Consider the following 21,229-nt stretch of genomic DNA (forward strand, 5'->3'; position numbering starts at 1 on the left):
AAGTGAAGTCAGTGTTGTCGACTAGGACACAACTAGCTTTGTACAATTCATCAAAACAAGTTTTCTGTCTTACTCTGCCAACGATTATTGTCGTTTTGTTTTGAGGAACAATTTTACGTCAGCTTAGTAAATCGTCACCCTCGTCGGGCTGCCGAACCAAGTGTGTTGTGCGTAACATGAAGACAGTTTTAGCCAAAATAGAGATCTAAAAATCGATCGAAATTCACTACCGAACCCTAGTTTTAGCTTGGTAAAAGCTTTGGTGTTCAAGTAAACAAAAATTCACAGTGTCTAAGAAAACTGACCACAGCATTACCAGGCTAACAGATTGATCGATCGACGAAGTTGCAGTCGATACTAGATGAGCACAATCGATACTTCAGACTTTCTACCCAAGCAAGCTCATCACCTCAACAAAATAGCATCATCTCAGAAATCTTATAAATTAGCTTGAATAACTAAAATTTGCCAGTAATTGTCATACTGAATTGTTGGAGGAACATGAACTAAAAATGAGGAATAAATAAATTTAACAATGATGAATACATGAAATCTAAGTAATGAGACTTGTACCAAGCGCCACAACCATGACTTATTAATGAGTTTATTTTGGGCAGTGAGAGGTTTTTATTGATCCCCCCTACCCCCCCCCCCCCCCGCACACACACCCCATACCGACAACTGCGATTGCATTCTACTGCCAATGTTGTTTTAAAAGTTGCCTTATTGCCCCCTATGTGTGAAAACGGTATTCCTAAAGACCATGTAACACTGCTCTTTTATTAAGCTCTTGTTTAAAACTCGAACTTGTTTATGACGTCACTGAAACTTTTGATCGATTACGTAATAGTCTGCGCAATTCGGCCAACCAAAAAAAAACCACACTCACACACACGCAAACGCACACCATAACTTGTAAGAGCACGCCCTCACTTGGTTTGTTTTTGCCAATCCAACATGGCGACCTCCATGGGAGAAGTGAAATGTGCATTGACTTCACAGAAAGATGGTGTAAAACCTATCAATTCTTTACATCATGGGGACAGAAAATTCTACAGATTACCACAAGAATCACAACCACGGATCGGCGCTAAGAAAAACCAGATTAAGAGCGACAATATGGACAATTTCATGTCATACATCGACCATAATGTGATTGGACGAGACACGATTTTTTATGGGCCATTCGGGCAGCGGCAAGGTAAGACAATTTTGTACAACACAACTTGTCAAGACTGGGACTCGATCAAAATAACCTTTGGAAAAGTTTCGGAAAAGTTTCCGTATGGCGCCACCACTTTTTCATTCGATATGAAATAATATAGGAACTTATTTACCTGAATGATATATTCCTTTTTGTAAATTTGTGAATTTTTAACCAGAAAAAACTTCACTTGCACGAAAAGCGGTCGGATGCCATCTTGGCTTAAAAACCGTGTTTGGACCAGACCATTATGATACGGGTAGATTTAGCACTTGTCAACAACAGAGGGCGGGCTTCATGTGAAGACCTTCACTGCAGTGTGCACAGTGCGTGACGCCCGCCCTCTATTGCCAAGTCTGACTCACCCGCATCATAATGGACTGGTCCGAACAAGATTTTAAGCCAAGATGGCGTCCGACCGTTTTCCGTGAACGTTCAGTTTTTTTTCTGGTTAAAATTTCACACTTTTCGTGAAGTTTTTCCATTAAATTTATGTTTATATTACAGAACACATATAGTTCTAATACATCTATGGTATATTGGCAATTTTCGAGGTAATTAAAACTTGTTGGCGGCGAGTTGTCGGCGCTCTGGACTTGTTGTCGGCGTTGTCGGCGAGTTGTCGGCTTTTAGTAGGACCCCCTATTTAGTATACTTAGTTACTGAATCACAATTTCTTAATTTTGTGTAATTCATAATCATGTATATAAAACATTGTTTGTATGAGAAAGATTGGTTGTTGCTACTACCAGATTCCTTAGAACTATTTCATTCAGTTTCTTCCGGCTATATCGTCTCTCGTTACAGGAGACGATAGCCGGACGAAACTGAAATAGTTCCAGGAGTAGGTGGTTGCCAGCTTGGTGTTTATATCCCCTTGTGGGAGTTTGCCGAGTTCCCTTGATGGGAAGATCATCTAAACAAACAAACAAACAAAGAAATGAATGTATGAACTTACCATTTTCTTTTTAGGAAACAAGCAAGAACAACATTAATATTTTTTAGTTTTGAATTAAGAAGAACCGGCCAACTCTGGTCAACCCAAAAAGACCTCTGCCTAAACTGTTATGTTGACACTGCAGCCATTTGCTTGGGAAAACAGCACATGGAAAACATAAACCCACCCCCCCGCCCCCCAAAAAAAAATTTAAAAAAATAAAATAAAAAATAAAATAAATAAATATACATAAATAATCCCTTACAATTATTGAAGTTTTTGGGTACATTTTTGTATAGAAGCACTGTAGTGTAAACTCAGTACTTTCATAACACACTTTGGTGTAGGGCCCCCCCCCCCCCAAAAAAAAAACCCCAAGTATATTCTTTATCCTAGTATACATCTATTGGAAAAACGCAAGAAAAAAAACCTTCCCCAATAAACCTCAGCCCCCCCCCCCCACCTCAATTAAAAACAAATTAAAACAACAAAATGTACTAAAACAAACAATGAAAGACTTTTGAAACAGCTAACGTTTTCTATTTTGTTATTGCAGTTGTGTATTGTGACTACACAGCATCAGGAAGGTAAGTATTTGGATTGATCGTAATAATTATTCTATTTTTATTAATTTATTTATAAATAAAAATTTCATTAGATTTTAGCAGATGCATGGATCTTTGGATGGACGGATCTTCACTCTTGGATAAATGGGTGCCATTTAGAAACTTGAATCCATCAGTGCCCGCCAGTTTCTTGAAGGGTTTAGACTAATTGACCATAGGAATGAAAACTAAAATAGTATTGTTGTTCTTATTTTGTAGATCACTGGAAATGATTGAGGATTATATAAGAAAGCAGGTACTTCCGTTGTACGGAAATACTCACACGACAACAACAGTAACCTCATTGCAGACTACACTCTTCAGACATGAAGCAAGGTATGACATTGCAACAACAGGGCCCAATTTAATGGCCAAATTCTGGGCTTACGATCACGATTCACCGCTTATGTGCCAGCGCCGAATTTCTAGTGACGTGGAGTATGCACGGGCAGAAGCCAAAATTGGCTGCTAATCCGTGAAACACACTTGTCGTAAGCACAAAATTTCCTGCTTACGTAAGCACCCACTCTGTTCTTATGGTAAGCAGAGCCATGAAATTGCCCCCTGGTCATTGCCTTGGTGCCCTTGAAATGCTTCAGTAGAAGTTTACAATTTCCACATAGGGTTGCCTTTACCAAGCAGAAAATGTTTTGGTGCCCTTGCCCTTTATAAAAACGAAGCATACAGGCCGGCTACAACCTGAATCTGAACTATATAGTCGCCAAAGCATCCTAGTGGAAAAATCACACCAACATTTTTGTAGAGAAGACAATGAACAAATTTCAGTTTTAGACATGGGAGGAAACCCCCTATAGGGAAAACCCTCTCAGTCAGGTAGGGACTGAAAAACCCAATCCATATGCAAGGCTCTGGTCGGGGCTCGAACTGGGGTCCACAGAGGTGAGAGGCATTGAGAGAAACCACTGAACCAACCTGAATGCTCAATCACTTATGGTCCAGTCAGAGTTGTAAAGCTGTTTGAATTTAACTTACTCTCAAAATAATTGTTAGTCCTTTCAAGAGATATGGTGTTGCCCTCTCATTAATCTTATACTAGGCTTTCCTGTGTTCTTTATATGCAATACATTACCAAAAGAGGGAGCTAACATATGCATGGTGCTCTTACTACCACTGGCACTCCTGCGACAGCAGTTTGTGCATTAGAGCAAAGTTTTTGCAATGAGTTCATTCAGGTATCAACTTCATTAAGCAGTAAACTGTTAGACAGATAAAACAAGGATATTTTTTTATCTGTACAAGTCCTGTGTAGTACCTGCAAGAGGCCAAGACGGATTGTGAATCCCGCCCTCTGTTGTTGGTAATTAGAGATGTTACACCCTCAACTGTGACAACTCAACTTTAAAGATGTACCCCAAGGAACCAAATTATTCACCCTAATTTTAGTGTGACTTTTTTCTGTTCTCGTTTTAGAGATATCATCCGTAACGCTGTGAACGCTAGTGAGCATGACGCTGTGATCTTTGTAGGTACTGGATGCACTGCCGCTGTACATAAACTCATACATAGTCTTTATCTACAGTCACCACCTGTGAGTATTCTTCGGCAATAGACCCTTCCCATGAAATATGTAAATTGCACATAGCGCGTGCGCATTAACGTTTTGGTTGGCAAAATGAGAAACATCGCGCTGTTTTGTACACGGCTAATGGGTGCGTGACGCAGACTTGATTGCGCGTCTGCTTAGTGCACAACTCTATGGTGTTTGCCAACCAACAGGGTCTGTACGCATGCGTGAATGTAATTAGCATATTTCATGGGAAGGGTCTATTACTTAAACCCTCCCACTGTCTGCCAATTCAAAATCATTCACTGTGGTTACTATTGGTGAATGAAAGAGTTTCAACAAGATCTTAAGCGGCTGTTTAAAAAAGGCTTGGTTGTGGCCATGCGCTGAAGGAGCAAGCCAAAGGCACAAACCTGGGATGTTTCCTTTTAAACAGCTATTTAAAACAGAGTCGCCACTCTTATATTCAGATACCTTTACGTTACAAAAGGTCCAAAATCCTTTTAAAGTTGAGAACAAAGTTGAGAGTTTAGTCTCAGCTCACCTCGACTCTGTGTTGAACCATATTGAGCACTATAGCTTCTTTTGCAGTTTTAGAGCTTGGCTTTTAATTTTTAAAGTATTGCATGCAAGTTTCAAAAAGTTGCGCAAGCCAAATATGTCCACCAACTTAAATCGAGCTGTGAAATTTGCAGGTGACTTCAGATGGTTAATTCCTTTACTTTTTTCGTTCCAACCAGGTTGTGTTTGTTGGCCCTTATGAGCACCACTCCAACTTGTTACCATGGCGAGAGATAGGAGCAGATGTAAGTAGATTTTATAAATGTACAAAACTCCAATTTGAATGTTTCATGAATTTAAAGGGTTACAACCCCAAAATTAAGCGTACAAACACTCAAAAAGTCTAGCAGTAGAAGTGTAAGAGAGCAGAGAAGAGCAGCATTTGAAAGAAAACAGGTGATGGCGGCGACTCTAGGAGTGTGCCCCCTTTACAATTTGAGGATGAGGCGCCCAGATGCGATTCTTTGCTGAATGATGATGGGGAACCCCCAAAATAACATACAAAATCAATGGCGGTGTGAGATTTTATGAAATTTAGATTTTTACTTTCAACCCTTTGTCAGGTTGTGCAAATAGCTGAAGATGAAGCAGGCCTTGTTGATTTGTCCAGCTTAGAGGATGAACTAAAGGTAAGAGAAACTAAAAAACAAGAACAGTCTTCGACTTTTTTGACTACAAATTTATTAAAACTGTATTAATTGACCAATCTACATTTCTATTTGATACTTGTTTGAATTTTTGCATTTGGGAAAAGAATTTTAATTGTTTCTTACCCTTACACCGAATTGTGTTAAGCACTGTAAACTCGGTACTTTCCTGAGTACTGTGAAGAAAACAATCCAGAGGAAAATCTTTTTGGTGGGATTCAAACCCACGACATTTCCATTGCTAGAGCAGATCTCTAACAACTAGACTCTTAGGCTAGCCCGTTGGTTGTAGAATCATTCTGCCTCCATCTTGGTCATGTTGCTTGTATCGAATAACAATAATGAATGCTTATAATCATTTTGCAAAAGAGAAACCAGACTATTTTGTTGTTCCATCCTCAGTTTGGTAACATTGATATCAATGGGGGAAAGATGGCTGCACCGTGATAAAAGTCTATAGAGGCGGTTTGAATCCTTAGCAGCGGGTACTGTAACGATTAAAAGAGTGATTTGTCCGTGGAATTTTTTCACAGAACTCTTGAAAGTAATGAGTATACAGTGTTAAATACACATTGGTGTAAGGCTAAAAAGCAAGTTATACATTTTGATTATTAAAACTGAATGTCTAATTAGAACTACAATTTTGACTACAAAAACCACTATTATAATATGATCAGTTATGATTTAGTTGGTAAGAAATCTGTTCAAAATCGGTCATGGGTTCAAGTCCCACCGAGTAACATGCCTGTGATTTGTTGTCAAAGAACTCGGTAGTATTGAGTATACAGTGGTTACACACATTGGTGTAAGGGTTAAACCCCAATAATATTCTTTATCCTCTTAAATATATTCCTTTCTAGCTAAAAACTAATGCTGCAATTTAACATGAATTCATATCTGCAAGGGTTCCAGAGAAAAGCACTGCTAGTTATAAGAGGAATGGAGCTTCCAATCTCTGTCAGGACAAACTGACAATACATTGACTGATAAGCACAATATTGACAGGATAAGCACTGACCACAAATGGATTTCGCAACCCACCCTCACCAGGACAGCAGCAATGCTTTTAGGAGTGTACAACACTTCAAGATTTAAGATTCAATAAGTGAATTAATGTTTTTGTTTTACATTACTACAGAAGTGGCAACCGACTGGTCGCCAGCTAATTGGCTGCTTCTCTGCAGCTTCTAATGTGACTGGTATTCTGACAGATGACGTTAAAGTGACAGTGATGCTTCACCGGTACTCTGCGTTGACATTCTGGGACTATGCTACTGCAGGTAGCGTATTTTTTGTTTTGTTCACAGCGCAGCAAGGGGTTTTGTATTTTAACTCTGTTAGTTTCTGTCTTGTGATGAGACTATACTTTAGTAATAGCGTCGTTTTATGCACACCTCCCCCTTCAGACCTGTGAAATCTCCGCTTTAAAGCGGATTTACGCTTTTTTCAATTGAACAATTCAATACAGTTATATCTTATTTTGAATGCATTATGTTGTTTGATTGTGTCAACAGCCAAATATATACGAATAAATTATAACAATGAAAAACAGTGCTTCGCTTTAATACTTGCTCACAAACGCCTGTGTGCGGGCAAAAATACTGTGATTTGAAATAAGCAACTATTTGTTGGGTCCTGAAATGCTATTAAATTTTTTTTTTTTTATTGTTGATGGCCAGCTGTATTTTTTTTACTCTAGCAGAGTCTTCTTCAAATGCTAAATTAAGGCATTAAAGCCATTGGACGCTTTCGGTAAACAGTATTGTCCAAAGGCCCACACTTCGTGTATCACAACTTATATATAAAATAACAAACCTTTGAAAATTTAGGCTCAATCGGTCATCGGAGTTGGGAGAAAATAACAGGAAAACCCACCCTTGTTTCCGCACATTTCGCCATGTAATTCTCGATATCGAGAATTGTTAATTGGTTTAATGTTTTCTCAAAAAGTAAAGCATTTCATGGAATAATATTTCAAGAGAAGTCTTTCACCATTACCTTCTGTAAACCCTGTAAGTTATTTGTAAATCTGTGAACTTTTTTTCTGTTCTAAAAGTGTAAAATGGCTTTTAGAAAAACACTGCTAGGGTAAAAAATACATCTGGCCATTATAAATGTTTGTATTTAAAAACATAGGTCATTTTGAATCAGCTATTTCCCTCTTTCCATTCAAATGGTATTGGCATTTTTAAAAATCTGTTTTTGTTTTGTTTCCAGGACCATATGTTGACATCAATATGAATCCAGTAATCTCAGGGTAAGTTTTAAAGAAAAACTTGAAAACTTCAGAAATTTCCTGTAACAAGTCTATGTAAGAGATGTTAAATTTGCATCGAGGATATAAAATATTAATTTTGGTTTTTACCCATACACCGATGTGTGTTAGCACTGTATACTCAGTACTTTCCCAAGTCCTGTGAAAAAATATGTAACTGGGGTGGCATTCGAATCCCACCCGTGTAACATGCCTGTGATATTTTTTCCCAGGACTCATGAAAGTACGGAGTATACAGTCCCAACACACATCGGTGTATGGGTAAAAACCAAAATTAAGACAAGTCTATGGTTTTAGTGTTGATGAATATTTGAAATTGGCTGTAATTTGGTCAAAACAATTGTGTGCGTATTTGCATTAGCAGGATTATGTTTTGGGTTTCTGTTGCAAACTGCCTCCCAATCAAATGTACCTGTAGTATGAATATAAAAAAAATAATTACCGGCTGGGTGTTTTTTGACTCTATTATGGTTTAAATTTCTTTATTGCTCAATGACCATTTTAGCATTCGGGAAAGACTCCGCTAGGTTTAAAACATCAGGCCACTAACTAATTTTTTGATTTTTGAAGAAGCATTTTCCTCGTCTATTTTGCCTGTTTCACCAATTAACAGTTACAATCTCATTAATTTGAATTTTATTGTTTACTCCCAATGCATAACAAAATTAAATTACCAAACTCTAATGACAACCCTGAATTGTCTGAAGAAGCCCAAATATATGGTTCAACCCCAGTCTCGTCCCCAGGATGTGTCGAGCGGTTACAAGGTTGACCGCTCTCTCACCCTGGTATTGGATCATTTGCATATCCAAATTTTTGGGATACGTATGGAAATTCAAATAGTCTGGCTACTTTTCAAAATTCACATCTTCGTCATAATCTCGTAGTACGGTACCCGATTTAATAGCTTGTTTGTACATTGTTGGTTGCCGGCGGCTGCCTGTACCTATGAATATGGAACATATTCTAATATTGTAAAGTCGTTGTCCAATCAGGGTCCAAGTAAGGAGTTTCCATCCCAGAGTTTACTATTGTAAACATGGTTGAAAATAAAGTAAACCATGGGGACGAGGTTGGTTCAACCCCTCTGACATTACTCTTTTCTCAAAAGCTACCTATAATCACATTTTTTAAAGTTGCCAATACATTTTGCAGGCTTGCTTGCCACAGAAAAGCTTATTTTACAGTGATTAAAGTTGTCCAAAAAAGGGTGACTGTCCCTTAATATGCAAACTTCCTCTATTTTATTTTGAAGGCTTGTTTGCCACCGATAGCTAATGTTACAGTGATTAAAGTTGTCCAAAACAAGTAATAGTTCCTTTATATGCAAACTTCTCCTATTACATTTTGCAGGCTTGCTTGCCACCGATACGCTAATGTTACAGTGATTAAAGTTGTCCAAAACAAGTAATAGTTCCTTTATATGCAAACTTCTCCTATTACATTTTGCAGGCTTGCTTGCAACCGATACGCTAATGTTACAGTGATTAAAGTTGTCCAAAACAAGTTAGTAATAGTTCCTTTATATGCAAACTTCTCCTTTTACATTTCGCAGGCTTGCTTGCCACCAATACGCTAGTTTTACATTGATTAAAGTTGTTCCAAAAAAGGGTGATTGTCCCTTAATATGCAAACTTCTCCAATACATTTCGCAGGCTTGCTTGCCACCGATACGCTAATGTTACAGTAAGTTGTCCAAAACAAGTAATAGTTCCTTTATATGCAAACTTCTTATGCAAACTTCTCCCAATACATTTTGGAGGCTTGCTTGCAACCAATACGCTAATGTTACAGTAATTAAAGTTGTCCAAAACAAGTAATAGTTCCTTTATATGCAAACTTCACCTATTACATTTTGCAGGCTTGCTTGCCACTCGTTTTAACAGTGATTAAAGTTGTCTATATAAGCTAATTTTACTGTAATTAAAGTTGTCAAAAAAATGACAGTAATTGATCCTCTATGTTCCAAAACAATTTCGAAAAGAAAAGAACTATTTTTTAAACACTGACTATTCTGAATGGCCCCCTTAGTAAACTTTCCCCCATAACATTATGGAGCTTATGCTATCGTACCTTTTTTCACATAACTCTATGTTGTCTGTTGTCCATATTGATGTTATTTAATTCCCCAGTTAGGACAAGGCAGCAGTCCTCTGCACAAAAGGGGAATCAAACCTTAAATACTGTTTTCCAACATTCCGTTTTTATCTTGCGAGATCAAACCTGATTGTTTCACTCATTTCTCAAAAACAAATACATTTTAATCAAAAACATTTCAACAGGAGTTTTTAATCATATTGCCTTATCAGAACTACACAGCCATTAGTGCAATTTGTAAGGATTTGACAAATTCCCTTTGCATTAAGGATTTGACAAATTCCCTTTGCATATTTTGGCGCTCCTGGTAACTGGGTTTACTGATAAAGACTGGTCGCCAAAGTAACTGTTTGTCAAAAACAAACACTCTAAGTCAAACATTTGTTGATTTTTATAATTTGTTTCAGACTTCTACGCATATTTATTTTAATGACCTTTGATCGTTACAAATATGTAAATGATACCTGTAAATGGCGTTAATTCGCTGTTGGATAATGAATAAATAAATCAAACAAAATAAAATAAACAAAATTAATATGAAATTGACCTTATAGTTCTGAGCAGACGATTTGTAAGTTATGTACAAATCTTTTAATATTTACATTTCACTTTTACCAAAAATATGCAAACCCTTTAAAGGCAGTGGACACTATTGGTAATTGTCAAAGACCAGTCTTCTCACTTGGTGTATCTGAACATATGCGTAAAGTATTACACCTGCAAAAATTTGAGCGTTGAAGTTGCGAGATATGAATGAAATACCAAGCTGTGTGCTTTCAATGCTTGATTTCGAGACCACAAATTCTAAACTTGAGGCCTTGAAATCAAATTCATGGAAAATTACTTCTTTCTCGTAAACTACGTCACTTCAGAGGGATCCGTTTCTCACAATGTTTTATACTATCAACCTTTCCCCATTACTCGTTACCAAGTAAGGTTTTATGCTGATAATTATTTTGAGTAATTACCAATAGTGTCCACTGCCTTTAATTCCTAATACAGGACGAGTCAGCAGTCCTCTGCGTACAAGGATGCCATTTTTCTATCTCCTCATAAGTTTGTCGGTGGAGTAGAAACACCAGGCGTTCTGGTTGCCAAGAAATCTCTCTTCAAGAACCCAGTGCCAAGCGGTGGAGGGGGAGGATCAGTCTTTTTCGTAAGTTTTGTTTTCTTCTCTCCCATTCAAATAAAATATTACGACAAATTGTTGATTATCTGCACCTTGGTTCTTACTTCTTGCGAATGCGAAGTGAATTTTGAAGTCACATGGCTGTTTTTCGCAGGAGTTGAACACAGTTCAACAACACAGTTGAACTGTTGCAATTTTTTTTTCTTCGAATTTGTGATGTCAAAATTCATATCCCATTTGCAGGAAGTTCGGACCGGGCCTTAAAAATGCATGCAGAGAACATTGGTAAAGGTCGGTGACCAGTATCTGCTTTTTATGAGACCCAACATTCTACATAAAAGTTGAATCGGTCATCAGAGTTTCAAGAAAATAGTGACAAAACAGTTGTGTATGTTTTAACTGTATTTCTGACTCATTCCTAAATTAGTCTTTTTGGTGATTTTATCCCTCTGCCATTAAAATAAAATATTTTAACAAATTCTTGGGTCATCTAACGCATGCGGAGAACATTGGTAATGGCCAATGAATAGTATCTGCTTTTATGTGACCCAACATAGGACTGGGTGACTAGTGCGACTAGTGTTTTCAACCACTCAATTAATTGTGCTGCCACGACTACTACACAAATACTTGCAACTACTTAAAAAATAGTCTCCACTACCTGTTTGGTGAACCAATTGTGTCGCTCACGACTATTCAGGACAACATAGTTTATACAATCCGACATCAGTGACACATCCTTCAATTCTGTTAGCGTAAATTTTACTTTGTGGATTTCACATGCGACAAAAATTATACAGCAATGTCTACTTTAAGCATGTTTGATTGTACAACTTTGATTTGAACTTGGTAAACATATCCTTTTGCACTTTTGTGCAATTTTGAATAACACACCTGGCTACTTAGTCTTCACTACGTGCAACATCATCTTTACAACGGCGATGTTCTACAGAAAAAGAAGACACAAGAAAGAAACACTTAATAAAGTCGATGTTATTTGCTTTAGCCCTACCTACATTGTGATGGTAAGCACTGTTTTATCTGCTTTCTAAATCTGGCAAAATATTTAAATGCATCATGAGTTGGGTTCGACCCTCTACATTCTGGCGCAGATTTCAAAACTACTAGACTACTGAACTGGTGAAAGAGGCCAGTTGGCATTCCACAGGAGGTTGTAAGCCTCCCCAAAGAAAAATATTGTAAGGGGGTTCACATCCAATCTTGGTAGTCTAACAAGGGGGTTCCCATTTGACATTGGGTTCACATCCAACAAGTGGTATTTACATCCAACAAGTGGTTTTATGTCAAACACGAGGTTCTTATCCAACTAGAGGGCACACATCAAACAAAGGGTTCACATTCCAACAAGGGGTTCACATCCAACAGGTCACATCCAGCAAGGGGGAGGGGGTGGGGCTGGGTTTACATCCAACGAGGGGTTTACATCCAACAAGGGGTGTTGAAATCCAACAAGGGGGTTCACATCCAACAAGGGGTTCACATCCAACAAGGGTTTCACATCCAACAAGGGGTTTGCATCCAACATAAGGGTTCACAATTGATAATAGATTAGAACCAAGTCGCTGTTGTCGAGAAGCTCAATAGCTTACGACATATTCTAAGATATTTTGATCTGAATTCTCAGTTCCAAGCAATATATGGGTTACTTACTCTAGTAGCCCTGTAGAGGTCCTCCTCCTCCAATGACTCTCCTCCCTACCCTTTTGTCAAACTTCTTCTTGTGAGTCACAAATATGTCTTCATCCTTCTGTTCAGGACAAAAAAGTTAAGCGTTCCTTAGCTCTAAAAAAGTTGGAATCAATCAGTAATCAATGCAGGACCAGCACTCCAGCAGCCCATTTGATAAAAGTAGAATTATCTGCTTTATTTAAGAGCGGCCTCGAGCACAGTTTCCTATACTGCTTTCTTTTACTTGAACTTGGCTATGATGCCTTATAATCGATCTGTTAAGGTACCTTGGGTTCAAGGATATACAGGCACGATAAAGTTAAAGTCTTCTTTGTGCAAATCCATTTGTTAACAATGGCTGTGCACATCTGTCAATGAGATTTGTTTATAATTTGAACTTCCTTTAATACCTTTGTAAAACTTTTCATATTGATTTTATTTTATTTTTGTAAATTTATTTGTTTAACCTTCGATAAAGACTCGGTTGTAACATCAGGTCATCAACTCATTGTTGCATTTATACCATATGTCTTTTTTTTTAGTTGGAAAAGTTACTTGGTAACAAGCAATAGAGAGCTGTTGATAGTATACAACATTGTGAGAAACGGCTCCCTCTGAAGTAACATAGTTTTTGAGAAAGAGCTAATTTCTCACTCAAATAGTAATAGACCTCGGGCCTGAAGCCTTTTATTAGTCATCTGAAATTTTTTCAACAAGTTTTTTGTTCTTTCATTATTCTTTTGCAACTTTGATGACCAATTGAGTCCAAATTTTCAGAGTTTTTTGTATGCATGTTGGGATACACCAAGTGCGAACACTGGTCTTTGATAATTACCCACGGTGATCAGTGCCCTTAAGACAGTTCTAAGCTGCAATTAATTTTCACAGTACCTGGACAGGAGTGATCGCAGCCTCATCTTCAATTTTTTGGTTGATGACCTTCAGAGAAAGATTAAACAAAAAAAGTTGTTTTTATATATTTAGAGACATGGGAAGGAGGCCAGTCCTCCATTTAAAGGCAGTGGACACTATTGGTAATTACTCAAAATAATAATTAGCATAAAACCTTACTTGGTAACGAGTAATGGGGACCTGTTGATAGTATACAACATTGTGAGAAACGGCTCCCTCTGAAGTGCCATAGTTTTCGTGAAAGAAGTAATTTTTCACAAATTTGATTTTGAGACCTCAGATTTAGAATTTGAGGTCTCGAAATCAACCATCTAACCGCACACAAATTCATGCGACATGGGTGTTTTTTCTTCCAGTATTATCTCGCAACTTTGACGACCAATTGAGCTCAAATTTGTACAGGTTTGTTATTTTATGCATATGTTGAGATACACCAAATGAGAAGACTGGTCTTTGACAAATACCAATAGTGTCCACTGTCTTTAAAAAGGACGAGCAGTCGCCAAAATACATCAATGGGAAAAGTGTATGATGGCGTCTGATAGGTAAAATAGTCTCCTGTCTTACATGTATTAGTTCAATGCAACAGCACATTGACTACAAAACAGCATACAATACAAAATAGCACATTCACTAAAAGACTGAAGTTAAAGGTCACAAAACGTCAGCACAACACCAGGCTGGCTACACACACACACACACCAGTACAAGTGACAATATTTCTGGAATAAAATGAGGATTTGAATACAAGATAATACTAAAAGGGCGCTATATTCCTCCGTAGGGAGTAGTATTTGGAGCATGGTAAGAGCCATGCCCCATATAAGATAGAGAGAAATGTCCATCAAAATAAATGTGCTCCCTCTTGCTCATAATAATGGAAAGGTTGCTGTATTAACAAGTATATATCTGAATCTAAAATTGTCCACTGTATCGTTTGTAAGCTTTGAAAAAGTTCAGGTAATAATAAATAATAATAATAATAATGGACAGCTCATGGCGCTACTCTACAAAAGAACAACAAGCAATGAAAGTAGCAAACGACAAAATAAGAAAATAAACTTTACAAAAAGCTTCTCTATGAAAATGAGTTTTTAAACTGTTCTTGAATGTGTTGAGTGATTTGGAGAGGTTCACAGTGTCCGGGAGGGAGTTCCAAAGCTTTGGTGCTGCGCTCTGAAAACTTCTCTCCCCCCATACATGTTTAGTTGTTTTTTTCCTGGAGGAGTTTGTGTTTTGCAGACAGTAAGCTACGATGTCCTGGGGTGTATATCTACACAAGATCACTTGGGATGGTCTTGCACATTTCTTGGTCTTGCACATTTCCTGAGAGATAACATCTAGTTCTTGTATAGCACATTTCGCAATAACTGTCTCAATGCACCTGACATTAGTGCCCTGGTCATTGGGCCAATAACATTCCTTACATCTTTCTCAGCTCCCTGGGGAGTATACAACTGGGCAACCATAGCGCTCCAAAGGCTTTTTCAAACACAATATCAACCTCTACCCTCGCTGGTACCAGTTTATACCCCTGGTTGGAGAGAAGCAATTATAGTAAAGTATCTTGCTCAAAGACACAAGTGTCACGACCGGGATTAGAACTCACGCTCCCATGACTTAACCATAAGAAGTTAAAATCGTTGCTCTTAACCAATCGACCGTGACAACCATACTCTATTCATTTAACAAAATTAAAACTAAATGAGCTGTTACAAAATGTCACTGTACCTGAGGAGTGATTGCGGCCTCACCCTCGGTGACTTGAACTTCAACCTTCAAGATAAAGAGTAAACAAGAAAACAGTATAGAAATATTTACTGCTATGCGGGGCCAGTTAAAGGAACACGTTGCTTTGGATCGGACAAGTTGGTCTATTTAAAGCGTTTGTAACCATTTTTAAAAAAATGCATATGGTTGGAAAGATGTTTTAAAAGTAGAATATAATGATCCACACAAGTTTTCCTTTTACTGTACAAACTAACACGGTCGGCCATTGATGGGAGTCAAAAATTTGACTCCCATAAATTCTTTGTTAAAAACAATTGAGACCCCAAATGATATTTAGGTTATAGAGGCCATGTACTGCAATAAAATGTCAGCGTACCTCAACAGGGGTGATCGCAGCCTCATCCTCTGTGACTTGTCCTCTGGCCTTCAAGATAAAAAGTAACAAATAGTTCCCTGAAATAATGGACAAGATTTTGTATATAGAGGTATATGAATATGTGCATATATGGCTCATTCTTTGCAACTTGAGTCAAGTTGAGTAAGAGTGTTTTGCAATAATCACACATTTACTTTACTTTGGTAGAATACTGTTTCTAGGTGTTTTTGAAAATCATTTCTTAGTTTTTGCTTTTGCTACCGGTATTTGCTTAAAATGTTCTTCATTTGAATTTGAGTTGAAACAGAGCCACGTAATTATCATCTCTTACACGCTGTATATATTTAATTTTTTTAGTGTGAAGAAATTACAGACTTCTTTCTAAAATAGAAGACAACATGGCTGTAGTCAAATTGTCATGCGTTATTTCTGATTGATTTTTTAACAGTACTGTACCTCATTTGGGGTCGCCTTTTGGCCCGAATTACTGTAAATCCTCGGCCGAGGTTGAAGTGGTGGTCGCTTCGTAACGCCATTCAAAAAATCTGATAAAAACAAACAGAAATTTGAGTTGAAGAAAGAAAACTTTACCAGAGTGGGATTTGAACCAACGACCTCCGGGTAACAATGTGCCTGCACTCTACCAACTGAGCTGTCTAGCCCTATGTTGGCGGTTGTCCCTTGACTACAATTAGGGCACTGTTTGAACTTTTGATGTCGTGGGAAAGGTCTTTACAAATGTAAGACAGGTTTGTAAAATAGAAAGGAAGAACTATAAAAAGAAAACAGGACGAAATAAACAGTGACAGAGATACTTACAACCATCCTAGAAATACTACATGTACATGTATATCAAAGCTAGACCAATTTTAGTGGTGGTCTTTAAACCCAATTTAGTCCACCAAGGGCTAGCAGTTCAACAAAATTATTCATGTTTAGAAATGGGGCCATCATTGCTGAAGTGTAATCTGGGGGAAATCGCTTCTGGGCAGCACAGTGTATTTTGCTCAGAGTGCTGGGCAAAATGTGTTAGTTATGGGCAGGCCCGCCCAGCACCGCCCACCAGGGGCTACAACACTGGAACTCATAATGAGCGCACCGAACACTGTTTCTAATCAGCAGGGTGTTGGTTTGAGTTTTGATTCTGACACTTCTTGAGCATAATTTTCAACATGATTGCTTTGTACTTTGAATGGACATGAACCTAATAGGCCCCATGTATTAGGATTGATGGAAGAGTAGTGGTTAATCCAGGTGTTTTTGGTTCACATACAGTACATGTAGCAAGCACCCTTGATATTGTTCGGCTTGTGAGCTACAGTCTTTAAATTCACTTATATGGGGCATCCTTGGTTTCATTATCAGAAATTTACAATACAAATAATACTATATGGGGTGTCATGGCCTAGCAGTTAAGAGCACCGGACTTGAGCTCTGGTGTTCTGATCAGCAGAGTGTGGGTTGGATTCCCAGTCGTGACATGTGTCCTTAAGCAAGACACTTTTCCATGATGCTTCGTCCTTCGGATGGGACGTAAAGCCATTGGTCTAGTGTGTTCTGTAAACAAGGCATGTACATAAACCCAGTGCACTTATCATAAAGAGAAGAGGTTCCCCCCGGTATTCCTGTTTTGAATGGCTGCATATTGCGCAACAGCACCTTCTAAAACTTTACATGGTGTTATGTAAAAGGAGTAGGTCTCATAGTTTAAACGTAGTTCCACAAACCTTGCAGGATAATGGTCAATGTTCAAGCGCCTTGAGGGTCACTAAATGATGGATATGAGCGCTATAAACAATGTAAGAAGCCACTATCACTATTCAATCAAAGTACAAGCTTGACTCACCAAGATCTGCCTGTGATAAGGTTCCACTCTGTTTGAAATCTTCACTTGTCATACATCGAACTGGATCAGGAATGCTCCATCCTTCTGCAACTTCTAAGTCATGCAAAATGCTATCTTTCATCTTAAGCAGGTCAAAGGGGATAATTTTGAAAGTATCATTCTTCACCCTGTCCAGCGTTGCCTTTGTATGCCTTGTATTTTCTTCAAGTTGTGTCAGATGGTCTGCAATCTGCTTCTCCTTCTTGGCTGAGATTTCTAAAAGCTGATCTTTAAGACGACGCTCGTTCTCGCGGATTCTCGCCACGTCTTCATCGGCTTTTTGAGTGATAGCCGTTTGTTTTTCCGAAACCATCTTGCTATGCTTATTGCGCGACTGCAAAGCTACGTCTTTTGCAGCCTTGCATTTCTTCAACTTTTCCTCAACCTTTTTGAGAAGATGAGATATTATTTCTTCAAATTCAGTGCTGGCGGCTGATATATCTCCTACTATATGTGCCCGGTGGTCAACAGCTGCACAAGCAGTGCATATCAATGTGCTACAAGTGGCGCAGTAGAAAATCAGGTCCTGTTGGTCGTGTTTCTTGCACTTGGGAATCTCATTCCTTTGGCCACTTACATAAGTCGCTTTTCCAGACCGCAGGTCATCGATCGTCACCACTTCATGGGCGTTGGTTGTCTTCATACGCTTGTGGCTTGTGTGGCATTCTTGGCAGAGATTCACGTTGCAATCACAGCATCTACTGACGGCTTGTTTTCCTTCGACGCACAACTCGCAAATGATCCTGGATCTCTGTCGCCGGAGGAGGATCTCTGTCTGGCTGACTTCATCCACCAGGGCCTTCAGCGTAAAGTTGCTGTCCAAGCCAGCAATCCCTGCTTTTGGAATGACCGTGTCTTGTCGACAGGCGGGGCAGCAGATGACGTTTAGGGCTTTCCTTTGGGCTTCCATCATGTCTTCAAGACATTTTTTGCAGAAATTATGACGACACTTGAGGAGTTTAGGGTCGGTGAATCTCTCCATGCAGATTGAGCAATCCAGGTGACCACGACTTATTACATCCAACACAGCCTCAGGAGTAAAATCTGCCATCTTGCTTCAGCTACTGTTTACTTTTGTACTGTTTCAATTTAAGAACAAAAAAACCCTTATAGTTTCATTGGAGATGAAATGTAACATCTATTAAATTGTTGCAGTACCGCTGTCACAGAGTGAAACGAAAGTAGCGAAATTACTCCAGATCTTATAGTTATAGAGTAACATAGTATAATTTGTGTATGGCCAGAGTGCATGTACAGTACTTTAAAGTTGTTCTTGTAAGATAACAAGTTTTTATTTTGAGCGGCCAAACCGCACCTCAAAAGTCCTTAAATTTGGTGAGCCATCTTATTTTATGCAAAGAAGTAATGTGACTTCAACATAGGTTTTGATTGGTTAAGTTAAGGGTTATTTTGAACAATGAATATTAATGAGCAGGCTTGAGTTAGGGGGGAATACAAATAAAATTCCTACATGTAAGTTTCTTTTCTGGTTTGGGACGGTGTGTAGGCCCCATGGGAATAGAATATAATTTTTTTTGGCATTCGACATCAGAGCTTCTTGAGGAGAGGGTGTGAATCCAGCCTCAAAGATTTAAATTGCGAGCCTTAGTAGGAAGGGCATAGCCAGCCTTTGGCAGTGAGAACTAGTGAGAGTTCAACCAACAATAGTTTTGAGTGGAACTTTGAGAAAGCCAGGATTCGCCAGTATTCCTGTAAGTTAAACTTTATAAATGTTGTTAAACTTAAAGTGGAACCTTGCATTTATTGTACAGTTTTAGAGACTGTCATTAACTGTCAGTTTTATTTACTGTCACTGGAAGAACGTTGTCCAATCTTTAATAATGCAAAGAGTATGTGATTCAATACCCAAGACAGGCGAGTTAGCCACCCGAATTTAAAATTGTGTTTCTCTATTCTTGTGGTATTTAATTAATGGGCCAGAGTGGAACAAAGCCTCTGAGAAATACGTTTTATTCTTTTGTGAACTTGTGAGGTGACTTGTTGTAAATAGACCGAGTAGTTGGAATGGTGTTCATTATGTATTTATGTACAGGGCTTGTGCCTTGGGAGAAGCGTACTTGAGAAGTGGAAGGTGGACTGGGATCTCACACCGTTTAGACGAGAAGGACGGAACATCCTCCCCTAACAAGTCGGAGGAAGGCAGAACAGAGTAACATTAATGAGAGAGCTTGTAGAAAGTAAAATTTAAATAAATCTATTAATATAAATGAGAAGCGTCACCATAGTTTTCTTGTGTGTGTGTGTGTGTGTGTGTGTCTCGAGGGGGTGGGTGTAGAATACTGAAGGTCTGTACTTGGGTGGGAGTCCTGGGTATGTGACAACCGCTGCTAAAATATAGGATTCGAACTGCCTCTAGCTACTGGCCAATCTCGGTGGTCCAGTTGGTATGACAAAAGGTTGTGGGTTGGAATCCCACCCATGTAATGTGCCCGTATTTATTTTTTTACAGAACTCGGGAAAGTAATACAGTGCTAACACACATCGGGTTTATGGGTAAAACCAAATTGAATATTCTTTATCCCGTATGCAAATTTAACACCTATTCATTAAAAAGGTTGTTGAGTTTAGCTTTATTTGTTCAGATTCAAGCTGTTCTTGTTACAGCTAAACAAACAAAAAACAGGCTATGTGAAAGTGCACTAGACAGTTGTCTATTCAAAGTCCAAGTTCAACAAAAACAAAATTTGAACCTGAATATTTTATTTGGAAGTTGTCCTAAATAATAACCTAATTTATTGTTGAGGAAGGTCAATCAAGTAGAGTGTCCGTAAAGAGGATTTTAGCTCAAAATGTTTTGCTTAAGTTCTTACCTTTCGTTGCTTTACACAGCCGACACACAATGTGGCATTACCAGAAAAGGGAACAAATTAGGAAAGGACCGAGTGCTGCTTGCTGTGGTGTCCATTCAGATAACGCATTCAACCAAGTTGTCTTTTATATAGCTGTTTCGCAATACTTTTCTAAAGAAAACATACCTCCGGGAAAAACCTAGGGGGTTTCCCCCGATAAGACGCTCTACTGTTCGCTATCATAATACATCTTTGTGATTGATGTTTATATCATATACAGAATTTAGAGAACTGGTTTCTGTTTATGTATAGTACCTGGTGAGTCATCAGGGAGACCAAATGTAAAGGAACAATACAGAATTGGGTTTTTGCTAACAAAACAGTTGCTGGCAGTTTAAAGTCACCTGGAAGTGGTATTTGTCAAAATAAAGCTTTTGTCACTAAAATATGTGTTTTGATGAGTGGAATATGAATAAACAATTAACTAAGGTTTAAAAAAATTAGTTTCCATGATATTTACAAATTTGAAAATAAGCCGACCCGAGAGGGCGCTGTTTGTGAAGTCAATCGAGGCGGGATAAACCGCATGCAGTACCAACACAAGATAGTGACGCTTGGCGCAAGCTAAAGACATGCCCTCAAAGCTGAAACAATACCTGATTTTTTTTTTCATGTTAGGAAAATGCTCCTTTAGGTTTGTTACATCTTTCAGGTATCTTTATCGACTTCCCGACTAGCTGGAAAAACTGTTGGGATGGCATCATGTTAGAAAAGAACTTTTCTCTTCATGTCAAAATGTGTAGTGTATTCCGGATTCTCGAAGCACGACAGCTCGAAGTGTTTGCT

The 21,229-nt window shown here is 38.4% G+C and overlaps 3 protein-coding genes across 4 annotated transcripts; 2 read left to right on the top strand and 1 right to left on the bottom strand.

Moving 5' to 3' along the window:
• The first annotated feature begins 957 nt into the window (after positions 1-957).
• LOC117294036 (probable cysteine desulfurase) lies at positions 958-6,363 on the top strand. Its single transcript, XM_033776548.1, has 7 exons — positions 958-1,201; positions 2,698-2,728; positions 2,966-3,082; positions 4,178-4,295; positions 5,012-5,077; positions 5,396-5,461; positions 6,340-6,363. The coding sequence occupies exons 1-7, from the start codon at positions 958-960 to the stop codon at positions 6,361-6,363; spliced, it is 666 nt and encodes a 221-aa protein (XP_033632439.1).
• LOC117293387 lies at positions 5,855-11,843 on the top strand. The gene is made up of 4 exons (XM_033775688.1): positions 5,855-6,759; positions 7,697-7,736; positions 10,854-11,175; positions 11,756-11,843. The coding sequence occupies exons 1-4, from the start codon at positions 6,711-6,713 to the stop codon at positions 11,822-11,824; spliced, it is 480 nt and encodes a 159-aa protein (XP_033631579.1). The 5' UTR covers positions 5,855-6,710; the 3' UTR covers positions 11,825-11,843.
• On the bottom strand, positions 11,843-20,466 carry LOC117293386 (E3 ubiquitin-protein ligase TRIM56-like). 2 transcript variants are annotated; one of them, XM_033775686.1, is made up of 8 exons: positions 20,405-20,466; positions 17,535-18,652; positions 16,145-16,233; positions 15,689-15,736; positions 15,313-15,357; positions 13,561-13,608; positions 12,652-12,748; positions 11,843-11,926 (listed from the first exon to the last, which is right to left on the bottom strand). In XM_033775686.1, exons 2-7 carry the CDS (start codon positions 18,622-18,624, stop codon positions 12,653-12,655), a joined length of 1,416 nt encoding a protein of 471 aa, XP_033631577.1. In that variant the 5' UTR covers positions 18,625-18,652; positions 20,405-20,466; the 3' UTR covers positions 11,843-11,926; position 12,652. The 2 variants fall into 2 exon arrangements, with proteins under 2 accessions (XP_033631577.1, XP_033631578.1); XM_033775687.1 differs by lacking the exon at positions 15,313-15,357.
• Between the last annotated feature and the right edge of the window lie 763 nt (positions 20,467-21,229).

The sequence above is a fragment of the Asterias rubens genome, chromosome 8, assembly GCF_902459465.1.
Source record: "Asterias rubens chromosome 8, eAstRub1.3, whole genome shotgun sequence".
In the NCBI taxonomy this organism is placed as follows: domain Eukaryota; kingdom Metazoa; phylum Echinodermata; class Asteroidea; order Forcipulatida; family Asteriidae; genus Asterias; species Asterias rubens.

Coding starts and splice junctions, on each gene's coding strand:
- LOC117293386 (XM_033775686.1), bottom strand. CDS start 18,624: ATGGCAGATTTTACTCCTGAGGCTGTGTTGGATGTAATAAGTCGTGGT. Junction 15,737..16,144: donor AAAAGGCGACCCCAAATGAG/GTACAGTACTGT, acceptor TTTATCTTGAAG/GCCAGAGGACAAGTCACAGA. Junction 12,749..13,560: donor CTGCGATCACTCCTGTCCAG/GTACTGTGAAAA, acceptor TGTCCTGAACAG/AAGGATGAAGACATATTTGT.
- LOC117294036 (XM_033776548.1), top strand. CDS start 958: ATGGCGACCTCCATGGGAGAAGTGAAATGTGCATTGACTTCACAGAAA. Junction 2,729..2,965: donor GACTACACAGCATCAGGAAG/GTAAGTATTTGG, acceptor CTTATTTTGTAG/ATCACTGGAAATGATTGAGG. Junction 4,296..5,011: donor TTTATCTACAGTCACCACCT/GTGAGTATTCTT, acceptor CGTTCCAACCAG/GTTGTGTTTGTTGGCCCTTA.
- LOC117293387 (XM_033775688.1), top strand. CDS start 6,711: ATGCTTCACCGGTACTCTGCGTTGACATTCTGGGACTATGCTACTGCA. Junction 6,760..7,696: donor CTGGGACTATGCTACTGCAG/GTAGCGTATTTT, acceptor TTTTGTTTCCAG/GACCATATGTTGACATCAAT. Junction 7,737..10,853: donor ATGAATCCAGTAATCTCAGG/GTAAGTTTTAAA, acceptor TTCCTAATACAG/GACGAGTCAGCAGTCCTCTG.